Source organism: Amphibalanus amphitrite, unplaced genomic scaffold, assembly GCF_019059575.1.
Source record: "Amphibalanus amphitrite isolate SeventyFive unplaced genomic scaffold, NRLGWU_Aamphi_draft 000427F_arrow, whole genome shotgun sequence".
Taxonomy (NCBI): Eukaryota; Metazoa; Arthropoda; class Thecostraca; order Balanomorpha; family Balanidae; genus Amphibalanus; species Amphibalanus amphitrite.
Window position 1 is genome coordinate 26,882 of NW_024881921.1, and position 16,314 is coordinate 43,195.

General features: G+C 44.3%; 1 protein-coding gene across 50 annotated transcripts in view; it reads left to right on the forward strand.

Moving 5' to 3' along the window:
- LOC122391227 (broad-complex core protein isoforms 1/2/3/4/5-like) overlaps window positions 1-16,314 on the forward strand; it is a 53,896-nt gene that overhangs the window by 11,563 nt on the left and 26,019 nt on the right. For 3 of the 50 annotated variants that reach the window (XM_043384938.1, XM_043384939.1, XM_043384940.1), the window contains exon 6: window positions 15,213-15,672. The exons of 25 other annotated variants lie outside the window; for them this stretch is intronic. In XM_043384938.1, the coding sequence (XP_043240873.1) occupies window positions 15,213-15,430 (218 nt within the window). In that variant the 3' untranslated portion in view covers window positions 15,431-15,672. Of the gene's footprint in view, window positions 1-424; window positions 961-3,136; window positions 5,297-5,944; window positions 6,163-6,764; window positions 8,365-10,971; window positions 11,527-11,892; window positions 12,117-12,738; window positions 13,994-15,212; window positions 15,673-16,314 lie in introns of those variants that run through there. 22 more of the 50 variants (XM_043384950.1, XM_043384953.1, XM_043384956.1 and 19 more) reach the window with 10 other exon arrangements.

Below are 16,314 nucleotides of genomic sequence, written 5' to 3' on the forward strand. Positions count from 1 at the left end.
TCTGGCACAGGTTACTTTATTGTGCTCCCAAACGCAATCAGAGCACTACGAAAAAAAATAATAAACCATGATGTCGGTACAACTCACCATAATTCAAAGACACTCTCTTTAGGTGGCCTATGGGTACACTTTATCGTTGGTCAAGCAGATGTGCCACTACTCAACTACTAGGCGTTCTGGACGTTTGTTGAGGTTGATAAGCTCAACGATTTTGGTAGGGATTTCCACGAATTATGTTTCTATCATGCTCATTGATTCTGCCGATTTTTGCTTCTTTTTTGTCGTTTGTGCTACAGACTACTGGGTTCAGCTGCTTGTCTCTGCGTATGTCCGTTACTTCATATTGCCATTCCGTTTCTGGTTTCCATACGGCAAATGTGCTCTTATTCGGCCTTTTCTAACGGAACCTTTTCGCTCTGTGCAGTGGATCCGTATAGGTCGCTTCCTAGACGATCCACGGACGGGCGCTTCGTCTGCCAAATCTGCTCCAGTACCTACGGCAGCAGCACGGCGCTGAAGCATCACATGGGAATGCACCAGGGCCGAACATTCTGTCCCATCTGTGGAAAGTGCCTGAGCAGTTTTAGCAATAGGAACACACATCTGAGGAACAAGCACAATTTCACTAAGGAAGACATACAGAAGCTTGGTTCATGAAGTGGAACCCTTACGCTGCCATGTCGGCTTTGGGCTTCATCTCCTCCGATAGCCACTTTCTGTGTTTTGATGTGACGAGTATCTGCATCTATTGTTCTTTGCTGATGCTGGATCTGTTTAGAGCAGCACGGGTCATTTACAAGTACGACACTGCTATGCTCGAAGTTGAGTTGTTTGGTAGCTCACAGGTGTTTTGTGTTCATTTAGAGTTTTTGCGTTAAATGCGCGTATTTGTTGACTGACATCACGATGTACGATGCACATGCATTTCAATAAACGTGTCGTCTGCATTTACTTCAAAAATGGTTGCCTCATATAACATCCCTGCATGGTCATCGGTGAAACGGAGGTGGTGTAAAACTTCGTTGAGGTGATTCTAAATCGTTTGTCTTACTAAGGAGAGTGAAATACCCTGCCGCGTACTTTGTAAAGACCGTTGCCCTTGCGAATCCGCGTAACGGGGGTACTAACTTTCGTCTCTTTCTGGGCAGCCTTTACATCTGGAGTATCTCCCAATCAGTTCGTCTGTCAGACCTGCTTCAAGAGATACAGCAGCAAAAAGGCCCTGGATAACCACAAGACCATGCATGAGGGCCGGACTAAATGTCCTCTATGCGGGAAATGCTTCGGCACATTCAGTTCCAGGAATATGCATCTGCGAACAGTTCACGATTGTACTAACGACTTTATTCGTGGTCTGCCAACCGTCTGAGGAATAAAATTATCACACACTAGTGGTCTGCATCGCGTTCGCCGTTCAGTGTACTGGTAGCCGTATTATGCAACGCTGTGTTACAGTATCGTGAGTGTGATCAACACACAAATTAATGATGGGATGGCTGGGATCCGTTGAGGACAGCAATCGCTGTACATTGCTTGTAGATACAGGGTGCACTCGTAGGTGCTCACTGTTACTTTGCTTAAAAAAACATGGACATAAGATAAATAGCATGTAGGTATAATGTATAAATTCACCTGGCCTTCGCTTACCCTCAACCCACAATATTTGATTGCCGCTCTTGCCTGTCCTGTTGAAGGCCCATGAGATTCGTAACATGTATTGAATCACGTTGCTTTACGCAATTTGGGCCGTTCTATTATATGAATAGAACAAGATGTCTCAATCAATGTGTTTGAAATATTGGAGAACCCTTAATACCGCATTTGTTCTCTTTTAGTCGGATGCCTGTTGCTTAGTTTATGCTCAATTTCTGAACGACTATGAAAGCTTGCATTTTACAGTTGGGTTTGTATGCTCGTGTGAGGTGAGGACGTTGGCCTGACGGTCGGTGTCCGGTTCGTGCAGCTTTCTCAGTGGCGCCTGTGACGGCCGCCTGGTCGGCGACGGGCCGCCAGCAGCACGTGTGCCCGGTGTGCTCCAAGGTGTACGGCAGCGACCGGGCACTCTACAACCACATGGGCCTGCACAAGGGGCGCACCACGTGCCCAGTCTGCGGAAAGTGCTTCGGCACGCCCAGCGCCAGGAACCTGCACGTCAAGTCGGTGCACAACCGGCCCGGCGTCTGAGCCGAACCGGACGGCAGTGGTTGGGTGGTTCGTGTTGTGCGATGGACCACGGTGTGAGACTGGGCAGCAGGCGGCGGCTCATGCCGAATGAGCGAGCGGAATCCCTCGTTGTCTGTTTTGGTAGCATGTTTTTTCCGTGGAATACCTTTATCGGTATCTTGTCTGGCATTGTGTACGCTAGATGTGTATAATAACGATTTTCATTTAACGCCTTTGTTTTTTTGTTAATGAGGGTGAATCATCACGTACGATTGTAGGCACATAAGGCGTCTTACTATTGCCTAACAAGTGTGGATATTTCACATCTTTCAGCTCATACAGGTTATGTCGATGTGCGCTAGCTGTCTTTCTCTTTCGATATTGCAGTTTCTTTCAATTTCTCTTTAATTCTCATTTGCAATAATTATTTATTGTTATCTATCACTATTATAAATGGTTCTGTCGTGTGGCCGTTGTACAAATAATACATTTTGTATCATCTGTGTGCATATAGTTACCTAATTATAACAGTCATTTGGCCCTCCAATGTAATCCCCGACACAAATCGCAGAAAAGATAAACGACCATTATTAGAAGAAGAAAAAAGAACTCTTCCGACTGTATATACACAGTTTGACATTTTTACATTTTACATATGTTTCCATATATTTTGTAGGTATATGGTTGTTACTACAAAAAACCGCTTGTTTAAATTTTGCTTAAACCCTTACTTGTTTGTACAAAAAAGAAATAGTTTTACTTGTCAAGAAAATACTGCTTGAATTAGCTCACCATCACCAAAAACCTAATCACTGAATCACTCTGCGTCTGCATAGACGTTCAACTATGTATACACATGATATTTTGATCGATTATCTTCATAATTTACTTCCATTTTTGTTCTTTTCACTGTGTCTTGTTGCCTGTGACGTTAGTGGCTGCCCACGCCCACCTCTCCTGTCCTTTGTTTTAGGCATGCCCACACCGGCCGAGCACCAATGCACACTGTGCTCTCGGTCGTTCAGGTCGGTGTCGTCGTGGTACGAACATCGCCTGTGGCACGAGGGCCTGACGGACTGTCCGCTGTGCGGTCGGCGGCTCAGCAGACTCTCGGACGTGCGACGACACCTGCATTGTCAACACCAGGTGCCGCGCGATCAGATTCAGACGCTCCTGGCGCAGCGGCGGTGATCATGGAGCTCCCCCGTGAATATGTTCCCGGCCTGATGTGCCTGGAGGGATGGATCGTATGATATTTTTGCGAGTCCTCACGTTTTGGCTATTCGCTGTTTTGATGTGGTTGAAGTTGGTTTACGTGCTGTTGAGCGGATTGGTGTGTTATGCTTCGTTGAATGGATTTCCTATTATTGTCGTCCTCTAGCAAGTTGTTCTGTCCTTCCGTCATTTTGTCAAAATCTGGTTGACACGTTACCGTTGTGTACAAGTTTCTATGAATACATATAAATTGGATTGTTTCGTAATTTGTAATTGGTGTAGTGATCTCATGCGGGAGTTTCTGCTTCCTGGTCATTTTTTTTTTTTTTTGTTATATCGCTTGTCCCCATTTGTATTGCATTTGTATATAAATTTTCGTGGGATTATGTTTTAACGTTTATTTCTGTCCTTATTCAATTACAGAAAAAAAGCTTTCTTCTGGTGTTATAAGCAAAGTAGTACCGACCCGTTTTATTCCCTTAAGAAGTGTCGATGAAAATGCAATTGGTAACCAATAACCATGCTTCACCGTTTTGACATCCCACGAGCTAAAACTGAATATTGAAGTATGACTTTGCGAAACGAAGTCAAATAATGATGCGTCATGCTCAGTTCGGCGTTATATGATTAGTCATATAACGCTATTATTTTGTTTTCAAACATGAGTTATTCTTTCTCGTCCACGACGAAAAAAAGAATATGGATGACGTTGTTTTGCTATCACTTGCTCTACTGGGGTATGTTGTAATATTACGTTAGTGTTATACATTCATCAGCTTCGCTATAGAAGTTTGTTTCTCTGAACATTGTTCTCGAATATAATTAAGCTGCTTTTTGTGCTCGAAATGTTCTTTTGTGCCGTCCGAGATGGCCTTCTGATCTCCCTGATCGTTTCCTCTTTGCAGCCGATTTTCCATGCTCGCTTTGCAACGCTCGCTTCAAAAACGAACGTTCTCGGCGACAGCACTTGTCAGCGCACGAGGGTCGCACCACCTGTCCGATCTGCGGCCTGGCGCTCAGTCGCACCTACTACATGCGCGTGCACGTCAGCAAGGTGCACAACATTCCCATGGACGACGTGAAGCGGCTGCTGGCGATGCCTCACGTTCCTCCTAGTTATTGAGCGAACACGAAAAGTGACATCGTTATCTGCAATTTTCGGAGTGTCTGATTGCGGCAGATTGAATCACTTTACGGATCATCGAAACCAGAGCTTGTTGTGGGCGCCTTGGCTTGGATCGCTACTGCCTGACCCCAATTTTTGAGTGCTCGGAAAACACAAGATTTTGATGGATTCTTTACGGTACTCTGTTCGGTACTCTATTCACGTTGCACTTCAATCTTAAAGCTTATCCGAGGGCGGTCCAGAAGTTAAGGCAAAGGAGTTGGTTGTGAATAGAGGCGTCAGTGTCAGGTTACAGCCATGTAAAGGCCGGATAATAATTCGTGGAGATATTGTACGTGATTATGGAACAAAATGTAGTGATAGAAGTGTATGAAAAGGCGGCTTGTTTTCTTTAGATAAATGGAGTCGGTTATGGTTAATGGGTTACTTCAAAGCCACTTTTCTATTTTGAAATGTCACCTAAATATATGTTCTAAACCTTAAAGGACAGCCACACCTATTAGAGACTCAAATTTAACGTAGAGGTCATGAATGGTGCCATGGGGGGAGGGGTGGCTGTGTAGTAGCGACTGCTACATCAATGTTCAGTGTACTTGTTCAAATAATTTTCGCACCACCTACTGTATATCGTCCATATTTGTGTTGTTGGAATTAGAGACCCTGCTGCCATCATCCCATTGTATTTGTGTCATCTTGCTTGATGTGAAAAAGACATTCGCTTGACGTTATTGTTCTTGGTCGGGTTTTTGTAATTATCATGTGCTGTTATCAATAAATACTTTTGCGGTTTCACATGCCTAATTGTTGGTACCCCTCGGAAACGTGAAATGAAATAAGAAATAAGGCAGCTTGCAATGTAAGCGATGTATTCAAATATTTCAAAAGCGGAAATATGGGAAGTACGGCTTGTTTGAGCAGGGTAACACATTATAGTTGTCACGCAGCAGTGCTCCGGGCGAAGGATATTAATGCTCTCGCTCACTTGCTTCAATATGAAACGCAAGAATGAACAACGGTATAGTTCATTCTTGATAGATGAACTATTGGTAGACGGTATAGATCGAACATTCAGCTGCAGCTGAATGCTCAATCATTTCGGATAAGAAACTTCCAAAAAGTATAATTTTAAGACTCCTGGCCTTTTCCAAAATTTTCCTTTCAGATTCTCCAGAGTCGAGCCCGTGCCAGTTTCTCGCAACGCGTATGGAACGATTTAGGAGGAAACTAAAATGCTAGATCTGGTACGACCGGTACCCTCGAGTGCAGCACCTAGGAACGCTTTTGCTCGCCGAAATTTTTCCTTGGACTCTACACATCTTTCCGTGCTATTGAAGCTATGATTTTGCATTATATCGATATTTAAACATTAACATCAGCTAGTTGGTAAACGGTGTACACGTAGATCGTTTCATCGATATCTCATGCCACACTTTGTTCTAGGGGGCAGACCTAGGAGGGAATGTCCGCTGTGCATGAAGACATTTGCATCAGCGTCCTCCCTGTACGAGCACCGATTGACGCACGAGGGGCTCACCAACTGCCCCATCTGTGGCAAGTTCCTCAGCCGGGTGTCCAATTTGAAACGCCACATGGACAGCCAGCACCAAATACCCAAAGACCAGATGGACGTTATGCTCGGCCTTCGCCGATAACGGACTGTGAGTTCGGAGCAAATGAAGCATGTGTAACGCACATTTTAAAAAAACAGCGTCGCTCAATAGAAATATGTTCAAAATTATGCATATGAAAGACGGATAAACGTAAAAAGCAGACTTACCCATAGGACGAGAACATGTAACTTTCAAGGACATTTGATTTGCGATATAATTATTGTATACAAGTAGAGGCCAGTCTGCGACCAATGTCATTGTAGGTAACTTAATTAGGTACCATTTTAGTTACTCTTGAATACGTTAACTACTTATCATAAAAGGCTGTCAAATGAACCGGCTCATCTTTTTTGAGTCGAACTTCAGGAAAGATGTCATAAGTATGTTGGTATGTGCAGAAGTTCCATGTTTTCTGTAAAAGGATTACTAAATTATGACTCGCGGAAGGGCGTATTTATTAACAATAAAAACTAACCACACTGCTGACGCATTCCAGTTTTCTGTTTCGATTGATATTTGCATTGCAAGTTTTATTTGATTGATTCTGTTTTGACTGCTATGCTCAATTATAACCGCTGCCTCAATATAGGGGTATATGTTTCCACCCATACAATTGTGTCGAATCACATCAATGTTTTGATATTTTCCAGATTTCTTTGCAAGACGAGCCCAAGGCAACAAGGAAGGTTTTCGCTGTGACCTTTGTGGTAAAGTCTATGTGCGGAAGGCGGACCTTGGCGCTCACAAGAAGATGCACACGGGCGAAACTACGTGCACCATTTGCGGCAGAATATTCTCGAACAAGACCAACCTGCGAGTGCACCTGGTGACAGTGCACCGACGGTGATCGAGTCACGAGAAAGGGCCTTGGACTGGAGCTGGTACCGAATAGCCGTTCGGTATGCTCCATTGTGACCCATGCAGACTTTGTTCGTCATGTTTTAGTTGGAAGAAGCGAGCTGTTTTGCTTTTTGGGAAGGCCCTTCTCGCGTGAAAATGCCAAAACCCATGTTAATGCAGTCCCACTGTAATGGCTATTACTATGCTGCATAGGTACATAGTTGATATCGGTAGTGGACTATTCATGATAAGTTAGCTTCATTGCGTTGCATGATATTTTCTAGAAGAGTACCGAATCAGGTTTTTTTTTGTTCTCGAGTGTTAGGTTACTAGTTTTCTCTCGAATGGCTATTTCTTTGACCCTTGTTACTAACGTCATTGTTCATTTTTTGTTTGCACTTTGTACCCACGATTTTATCCAAACACTGTGCTTGTGCTACGTCGGCTGACATTAGACTGCCGATGAAGTGGCAGATGTTGACATGTGTGGTGAAGCTAGACCCCCTCGAGTTTTATTAAGGATTGCTTTGCTAGTCAATAGTCAGAACATACGTTCCTGGCGACCTTATATAATAGATAGGAAGATGCACATGGCCGTATGGTATCCAAAGAGGTTGCATGAAAACGGTGTGAATATATCTTGTTTCCCGTTTGGTTTATTTACACTGGTTGGGATGACGCTTGGGTAGATATTCTGACTGATTTTTCTGAAATGGATGTTGTCATTTTGTGTATTTTTATATTTCCTTTAAATTTGTCTTGTAATTCGTCGAAGTCCATACGATTTTGATAAATACCTGTCATCAAGCCATATGATGACACATTATGTCAATAATTGTGCCTTGTTGCTTCGGGCACAATATATTTACATTCACTACGGAATTGAGGTATTTATGTATTTTAATGTGTCTTATTTAATTTAAACTCATGGTGCGAAATTCAGATTTAGCGAAAAGGTGATCCGATAAATCGAGGATGCCACTACACACAGACAGGCAGGCCTTGCTCTTTTACACGTTGTTCGGCACGTTATTGTTTTCTGAATTGGCACTTGGCAGTGGTGTAATTTGTCCATCGCTGTGTTGATGTGGGTGGATGGGTGGGTGGCAGCGCCGGAGTGCGGTGTGCCATGGCGGCCGACTGAGCGGCGGGCCGTCCACAGGGGCGGCGGCGCCGTGCGACGCCAGGAGCGCGGCCTGTCCCGTGTGCGGCAAGGTGTTCCGCTGGCGGCAGGGCCTGCACAACCACATGGAGCTGCACCGGGACCTGACCACCTGCCCCGTCTGCCACAGCGTGCTCTCCACCAAACACACCCTACGGCGGCACATGCGAATGGTGCACATGATGGACAATGTGTGATGCACGCGGCGTCTATGGCTCTGGCGCTTTGGATCGGGTTGTAGTGCTGTTCATGTGAGGCAAACGTTCTGGAAGTTTCTGCTTTGGTATTTTGATGTTATGTTGATTTAGCGGTGGTTGGTTGTGTTAGTTTTTTTCGGTATTTCATGGCACAGATACTACAGAAAATGCATAGAATCGACACCCATCTTGTATGTCTGCGCATATTCACTCCCAAGAAATTATTGGCGTTATGTACGGGATCGTGTGTACGTCCTTGAGTTGGATGGGGAAGTGGCGGGGGGGGTGTTGAGTCTGGAACGGGGCTATCAATGGAAAACTTTGACACTGGTATCCGATAAAGAGAATGGTTAGCGGGTCTTTGATTATTTAACATGCGTGTGTGGTGCGTAAAACGTTCCGAAAGGCATACCTTCCTGTTATGAAATGCAGTTGAATGTTACAACTTACCTACTGCTCGTCATCCTATCTCTTTAGCAAATAAATTTGAACTCGTTTTAATAGGCATATACGCCTCTCAATAATAAGTCCAACATTTGGTAGGAAAAAATACGAGTAAGACCGAATATATTTATAACTATCAGTTCGTTTTGTATCGATGTGGGCAGCTGGATCCTTCGCATTCCTTTGTGTTTCTAAGCGGCCATCCTCTGAAGTGTTACTTCACTCGGGTCTTGCCTACTGCCGATGCCATTGAATCATCAATTAAACCACCATGTGGGACTGACCCGAAGGCCCAGTCGCCACTGCCTTATACCATGATTCATTGTACAACCTTTTTCACTCTGCTGACCCCATAGGTTAACAACTGTATTATAAAATGAAAGAACATAATTACCAGTATAGCGCCTTTTGGGGCGACTAACGGAGCGAGCGAAGGGGTGAGTCTTGCACGTGCGAAATTTCGAGGGGGTACCTCCAACTGACTTGTGCACGGCACCCTACTGACCGGTTTCTAGCGATGTGCCAAATTTGAGCACAATCGGCCCAGCCGTTCTCGAGATCTGGGAGCGGCACCCTGCACGTGCGCACGTGCAAAATGGATCCCAACTGACTTGTGCACGGCACCCTACTAACTGGTCCCTAACCGTGTACCAAATTTGAGTGCCATCGGTTCAGCCGTTCTCGAGATCTGGAAACGACCCCTGCACGTGCGCACGTGCAGCAGCACCCCAACTCTGGCACATGGATATGCAGTGCCTAGTGGGTGCCTACCTACATGCCAACTTTCAGCGCGATCGGCCAAGTAGTTACCGAGATATTGCAACAATTACAAAACTGACACCTCTTCGTTTTGCACGTGGCACGTGCATAAGGGGTCACCCACATGCATCGGAAATAGTCCAATACTTGGTAGAAGGAATGAAGCTACCCTACAAAAATTACCGTGTGTAAATCGGTCAAGTGGTTGCTGAGATATAAGCCTCGCAAAAGCGTCCGCACGGCCGGCCGGCCGGCCGCTCATACTCAGAAATTTCCGTTGGCCTGGCTACACTATGCGTTTTCTGCGTGCGTTTTTTGCAGGTTTGCGTTTTTTGCGTAATATCGTTCTAGAAAAAAGTCATAAATGATACCAGTATAACGCCTTTTGGGGCGACTAACGGAGCGAGCGAGAGGGTGGGCCTTGCACGTGCGAAATTTCGAGGGGGTACCTCCAACTGACTTGTGCACGGCACCTTACTAACCGGTCTCTAGCGATGTGCCAAATTTGAGCACAATCGGCCCAGCCGTTCTCGAGATCTGGAAGCGACACCCTGCACGTGCGCACGTGCAAAATGGGTCCCAACTGACTTGTGCACGGCACCCTACTAACTGGTCCCTAACCGTGTACCAAATTTGAGCGCCATCGGTCCAGCCGTTCTCGAGATCTGGAAACGACCCCTGCACGTGCGCACGTGCAGCAGCACCCCAACTCTGGCACATGGATATGCAGTGCCTAGTGGGTGCCTACCTACATGCCAACTTTCAGCACAATCGGCCAAGTAGTTACCGAGATATTGCAACAATTACAAAACGGACACCTCTTCGTTTTGCACGTGGCACGTGCATAAGGGGTCACCCACATGCATCGGGAATAGTCCAATACTTGGTAGAAGGAATGAAGCTACCCTACAAAAATTACCGCGTGTAAATCGGTCAAGTGGTTGCTGAGATATAAGCCTCGCAAAAGCGTCCGCACGGCCGGCCGGCCGGCCGGCCGGCCGGCCGGCCGGCCGCTCATACTCAGAAATTTCCGTTAATCTAAGGAAAGACTACGCTCGCTTCGCTCGCTCCGTAATAACTTTTCCATTAGTTGGATACAAAAGTTAATATAATTCTGATATTAACTAAAATTTAATATAAAAAACATCACAAAACCGTAATATCGTTTTTTTTTCTAGAACGATATCACGCAAAACACGCAAACCCGCAAAAAACGCACGCAGAAAACGCATAGTGTAGCCAGGCCTTTATTAATCTAAGGAAAGACTCCGCTCGCTTCGCTCGCTCCGTAACAAACCTGATAAAAAACGTAAATTATGATTGGTTTGAATATGCGGTATCACGTTCGCACACTGCATTACGTTATTGTTTTACGCAGTGATCCGACACTCTACGCTGTTTTTTTTTTTCTCTATGATCTTCAGTCAATGTTTCCTAACGGAAGGCTGTTTTCAGGTGCCAGCTCTAGCAAGTGGTACCCGGGCAAAGCCTGTGACTTATGTCAGCGCAAGTTCTATGCCCCCTCTACGTACCGCAACCACAGAGCGCTTCACCGTGGCGAAACCATCTGTCATATCTGCTTCAGGATATTCAGTCAGAAAGGCGACATGAAGCGACACATGTTTAGTCGTCACAACATCGACATGAGCTGAGGGCGACCGTGACTTTGGCGCCAGAGCCTTTCCACTTCATATGCGATCGTAAACGACCAGTGCGATTATTTGGTCATATGCGATTAGTTGTGCTGTGGCCACAGGCTGCGAACTGATTGTGGCTCGTGAATGCCACTAGCAAGCGTTACTTTAAGCACAATCTATCTCTTCTTGCATGCTATATTTTGCGGATGATGTACGAATGCACTGCAAAACGTCGAAAATAAATATGTATAGGGCCAAGGCACACTATAATTCGACGTGACAATATTGTGTGAATTGAAACGGAAGAGGGATTCAATTCACTTCACTTTCTTTTAAGCAGTCTCCGTACAATAAACATGGCACATGTCTGAAATGCGATGTTTATGACTGGGAAAGACTAAGATAGGAACGAAGGAATGTTTGTTGATGATGCCTCCACGCTCGTTGATGGCAACTTGCCGAGTGCTGATCAGGGTTCGGTACCTACACTTGACGTAAAGCGATGATATAGCCTTCAATGGCACGCAGTCAGCATCCATTACTTTTGGACAAGTTGCATTGGTACAAGATGCATTGGTGCAATTATTAGGTGAGCTCCAAGGAGATATTTCACTGAAAGCACCCATTTTTGCACTTTTAAACACAAACGGTTGATATTACGTGATGGCTAACAATACACTGCCTTGAATACTGGGCAAGTATGCCTATTCTTTATTTTAAACACTATTCTGCATTTCAGGTGCTAGTGGCCTCAACGCTTCATTACAACATTTGAAGTGGTTTCCGGGAAAGAGATGTCACATATGCCAGCGTCCATTCTTCGCGTTGTCAACATTTCAACAGCACCAGGCACTTCACCGCGGAGAAACAACGTGCCGAATTTGTAAAAGGGTGTTCAGCCAGAAGCTTGGCCTTCGCAGGCATATGAAAAAGACCCATGCAGCTGACCTTTGAGTCTGTTTGGTAAGCGCTCGAAAGCTTAGCTAGTATAACATTGTATTTCAGAGATCGGCTGAAATATCATAGGCTCTAGTAGTTGTAGTAACCTACTTCTATCGCGTTTTTCATTGGGGTGTGTTTGCGCCAGACGTCTGATAGTTACACCATAATAAAGTTCCTTTTTATTAGAAGCAGGACTGAGGACTGACGCAGTGTTTTGGCGCACAAAGTTAGTGTGTATGTGTGTGTGCGTCGGTCGGGCTGAGGCTCGTTCTTATGGTCCAATGAATGAGCTGTAGACTGATTGTCAGACGCTGTTATCACTTGTTACATAACACACTACCCGTCGGCTTTCTGTCTTATTGACAAGCTTCAAAGTCGTGGGTCCATGTGTTGATTAATATTTTATCACCGCTGTTTGATTCCCGGTATTGCATTTTGAATATATCTATTGACCTTGCAACGACCTTGTATTTTCGGTGCAATTATAGTATTTGCTGTCACTCGGTGGACCTTAGTAGATATTTGTTCATCGCCTGTTGTTTTTTCATGCCATTATGCAGTGATTACCGTTTTGCATGTTATTGATTTGGTCTAAAAATGATCCACATTAAAGCACTGTTGATGGGATCTGGTGTGATTGCAGGCTCGAGCAGCTGGCACCCAGGAAAGCCGTGCCCTACATGTGGACGCGCCTTCAACAGCTACTCGACTTACGCCGGCCACCAGGCGGTGCACCGGGGCGAGACAACCTGCCACATCTGCAGCATAGTGTTCAGCCAGAAGTATGCCCTGAAGAGGCACATGACAGCCTATCATTGATGGATACCTGCCGGTGCTACATCAGTTTGATCTATGAAGCTTTTCCGCTCGATGCGTGTTAGCCTTACCAAAGGAACTGCAGTGTGCACTGTGCAGGGGCGGCCACCCTCAGCTGTATTCAACGTAGACTTATGCCAGACCGATTACGTTGGCTATCCTGTTTTCTTAAAATCTACTTCAATGATTGTGATTTCCGTCGTAGTGCCGCACAGTTTTTATGCAAACACCATTCACGCGTCTATACATGCTTCCGAGAAGGAAGGTGGAGCAACTCATAACCTAGCTGTCCTCGCGGTTTGATCCCACATATTTTCTAACTCGCACGTTATGTCTGGGAACGTGCTAGTCTAAATACTCTTATGACAAAAGTAGGGTTGTATCTAGAAATAAGCGATGTAGGTCAGAATTATTTTTAATATTGTTAATTCATCGGTGTCTTCCTCATTGCTGCCTTTTTCACATTGCTGTGATGTTTTTGAATGACATCACATGTCTCATTTTTGTATCATTTAAGTAAGACCATTGTATTGTCATCTGCCGCGTGCTATGTTTTCTTGCTTCTAAATCTTGAACGTTTCTCAACCAACGAGATAGAACGTTTACCCCTTAAAATGCTTATGAGCTAGACTTAACGAACGATGCTGATGGTTTCCTTGTCAATGTGACATACTGCGGTACTTCGTCTGATGGTAATGTGTGGCTCAGATGCTTAGATTTAGAATTGACGGTAGTTCCTTGAAGCCATGTTGTATGTAGATTCGATAACGCAGCGTAGTTTGACTTATATCTGAACTCGATATATCCCCTGTGACGTTCTGACGATAACCTGGCTATTTTCGTTAGGTATTGTAAAAAGGCTTTGATGTGCATTATTTTTAGGAGCTGGTTGTGTTTTTCCCAGGGTTATGTCATTTCCTTACCGTCTTAAGAGTTCAAATACTTGTTTTCTTCTGGTGTTCAAGATGAATGAAGAAGTAGTCTGCTAACTCGCTCCCAGATTCCTCAGTTATGATATCATTTTGTAATATGCTTGGTAGTGCATGACTAATTATGACAGATTAATAAACACTCAATTACAAGCTTGTCTGCGTTCCCCTCTGCTCCCACCAGCACACAGCATGCATCAAATGTTTCTACAGTGAAATCGTACTATTAAATGACGCGTTGAATGTTACACGTCTTCCAAAAACACACTTATAAAACATTGTGCTGACGGAAGAGATTTTTTCGTTGCCATTGCATTGTTTTTTTTTTAGTTTTGCTATTTTATTGAGAAATATGCAGTATTTTTCAACAATTCGCTTTATTGTATTATCAATAAGGAAAGATCATATCTGCTCATCGAAAATACATGCAACGTAAGCTGGGGCTACTTGACACAGTATATATATAGAGAGAGAGAGAGAGATCCCTATATTAGGAGACTCTAGGTCCATAAAGAATCATGAGAGGTCATAAGACCCTCAACTTAAATACAGACATTGCCGCCATGCCTTCCTTATCGAGGAAGTCACAGCCAGGTCACTGTTGAACAATGTAAATATGATTTGATTAGAGGAACACTGAAGGCGCGTCATAAAGTTCCACACTGATTTTCGGCGCAAGGCATCAAAGCCGGGCAAGCATTCTTGAACGAACATGTTCGAAGCACTGCAGAACCTGTCGTAGCCAAATAACGTCCTAGCAGCATTGTTAAAACACACTTTAAATTTCTTCAGAACAGACACATGAAACGAGTGCCACAAATGCATGCAACTGACATTTGAACAATAGGCATCATACAAATATTTCTTAACCGAGTATGAACATATGGCAAATTTGCGACTGATCGTATTAGCACGGCAACAAAGATTACGATATTGCTGTCGGATTTCTAAGTCATCGACTCTAGAGCCCACATTGCTGAGTTGATACCCAAGATACTTGTAAGAGTCAACGAATTTCAAAGCACAGCCACCAAGCGAGATAGTAGGAACATAGAGATCACGAAATAGCTTAGGACATATTTTCATGCAAACAGTCTTTCTAGAGTTGAATTGGATATAGTGTTTATAGTGTTTTAGTAAAATCGTTTGATATTTTTGTCATTTTTGCCCAGGTTGGTGTGGAATCGAACGGTGGTGAATTGCCGTAGCAATAATGAACAAAAAATATCAAACAGTTTTCATTTTATAGCGAGTGTACTAAACCGCTACATACTGCCTCAAGTACCCCACTGTCTCAAATGGCCCCACCTCACGGTAGTTAACTATCTTTGCCCTCAATTAGTGACGTTATACCCGACCACTTTGATTGCAGGCAGCAAGAGTTGGTTTCCTGGGAAGCGGTGTCCTATATGCCACCGCTCTTTCAATGGATATTCCACCTACAAAAATCACCAAGCGGTTCACCGTGGTGAAACCACCTGTCCGATGTGCAACGTTGTGTTCAGTCAAAAACAAGCGCTGAAAAAGCATTTTTTGACACAGCACCAGTTCAACTGGGACGGCAGCTCATCGACCTTTCCATTTAAATGACTCAAGACATCTGCCGAATCAATCCTTCAGTTTGCCTATGTATAGTAAACGTCGTCGCGTAGAACCCAAATGGGTCGTTTGAGATGTGCTCTCGCTTTTATTTTGTTCTCAGCTGCCGCTGATATTAATTATCGCAGTCCCTAGTGTTAAGGAACTTCTCTGTCTTGTTAACAGCGTAGATATTAGACCGCTTGAATCGCCGATGCCTGACGTATCTATAATAAAGGAATCACCTTTGCTTGTCTTGTGTGTGGTACTGCAACCATGCAAACTCCTGTTATTTTCTCATCCGAACACTTTTTCAGTAAAAGCACAACGAGACTCGATAACGTCTTCATCCACTTACACTCAGAGTCTACAAAGTTCAAAGGGAAAGGATTTGTACAGCCATTCTTGAAAGTACCGCGCATCGGTGCGGTGGATCCATCAAGCCCAACTGAGGAAGGGCTGCTAAATTTGAAAAGTCACCGAACTAATTGACCTGATGAATGGATGCAGGATGAGGATGTCTGTTAAGTTTCGGTGACTTTCAAATTCAGCAGCCCTTCCTCGGATGGGTTTGATGGATCCACCGCACCGATGCGCGGTTCTTTCAAGACTGACTGTACATTGCTTACGGTTGACTGTAAATCACCTCAGCACACTCTTCAAAGTTGCCCATTTTTATGTTGTTTATTGTGTCAATGACATATGCTTTCACGAGCAGTCTTACTTTTCTTACTATTCAATTTAATCGCGATGTTAAATAATACCTTTATCCGTCAGGGGCTCGTGATCTAATCCATCTTACTGACTTGGTAAACTAACAATAAGCTAAAACGTTTTCAGCCACTACAAATCTTTTATTGCTGTTCGTTCACACGAATTATTTCGTTTGCCTTTTT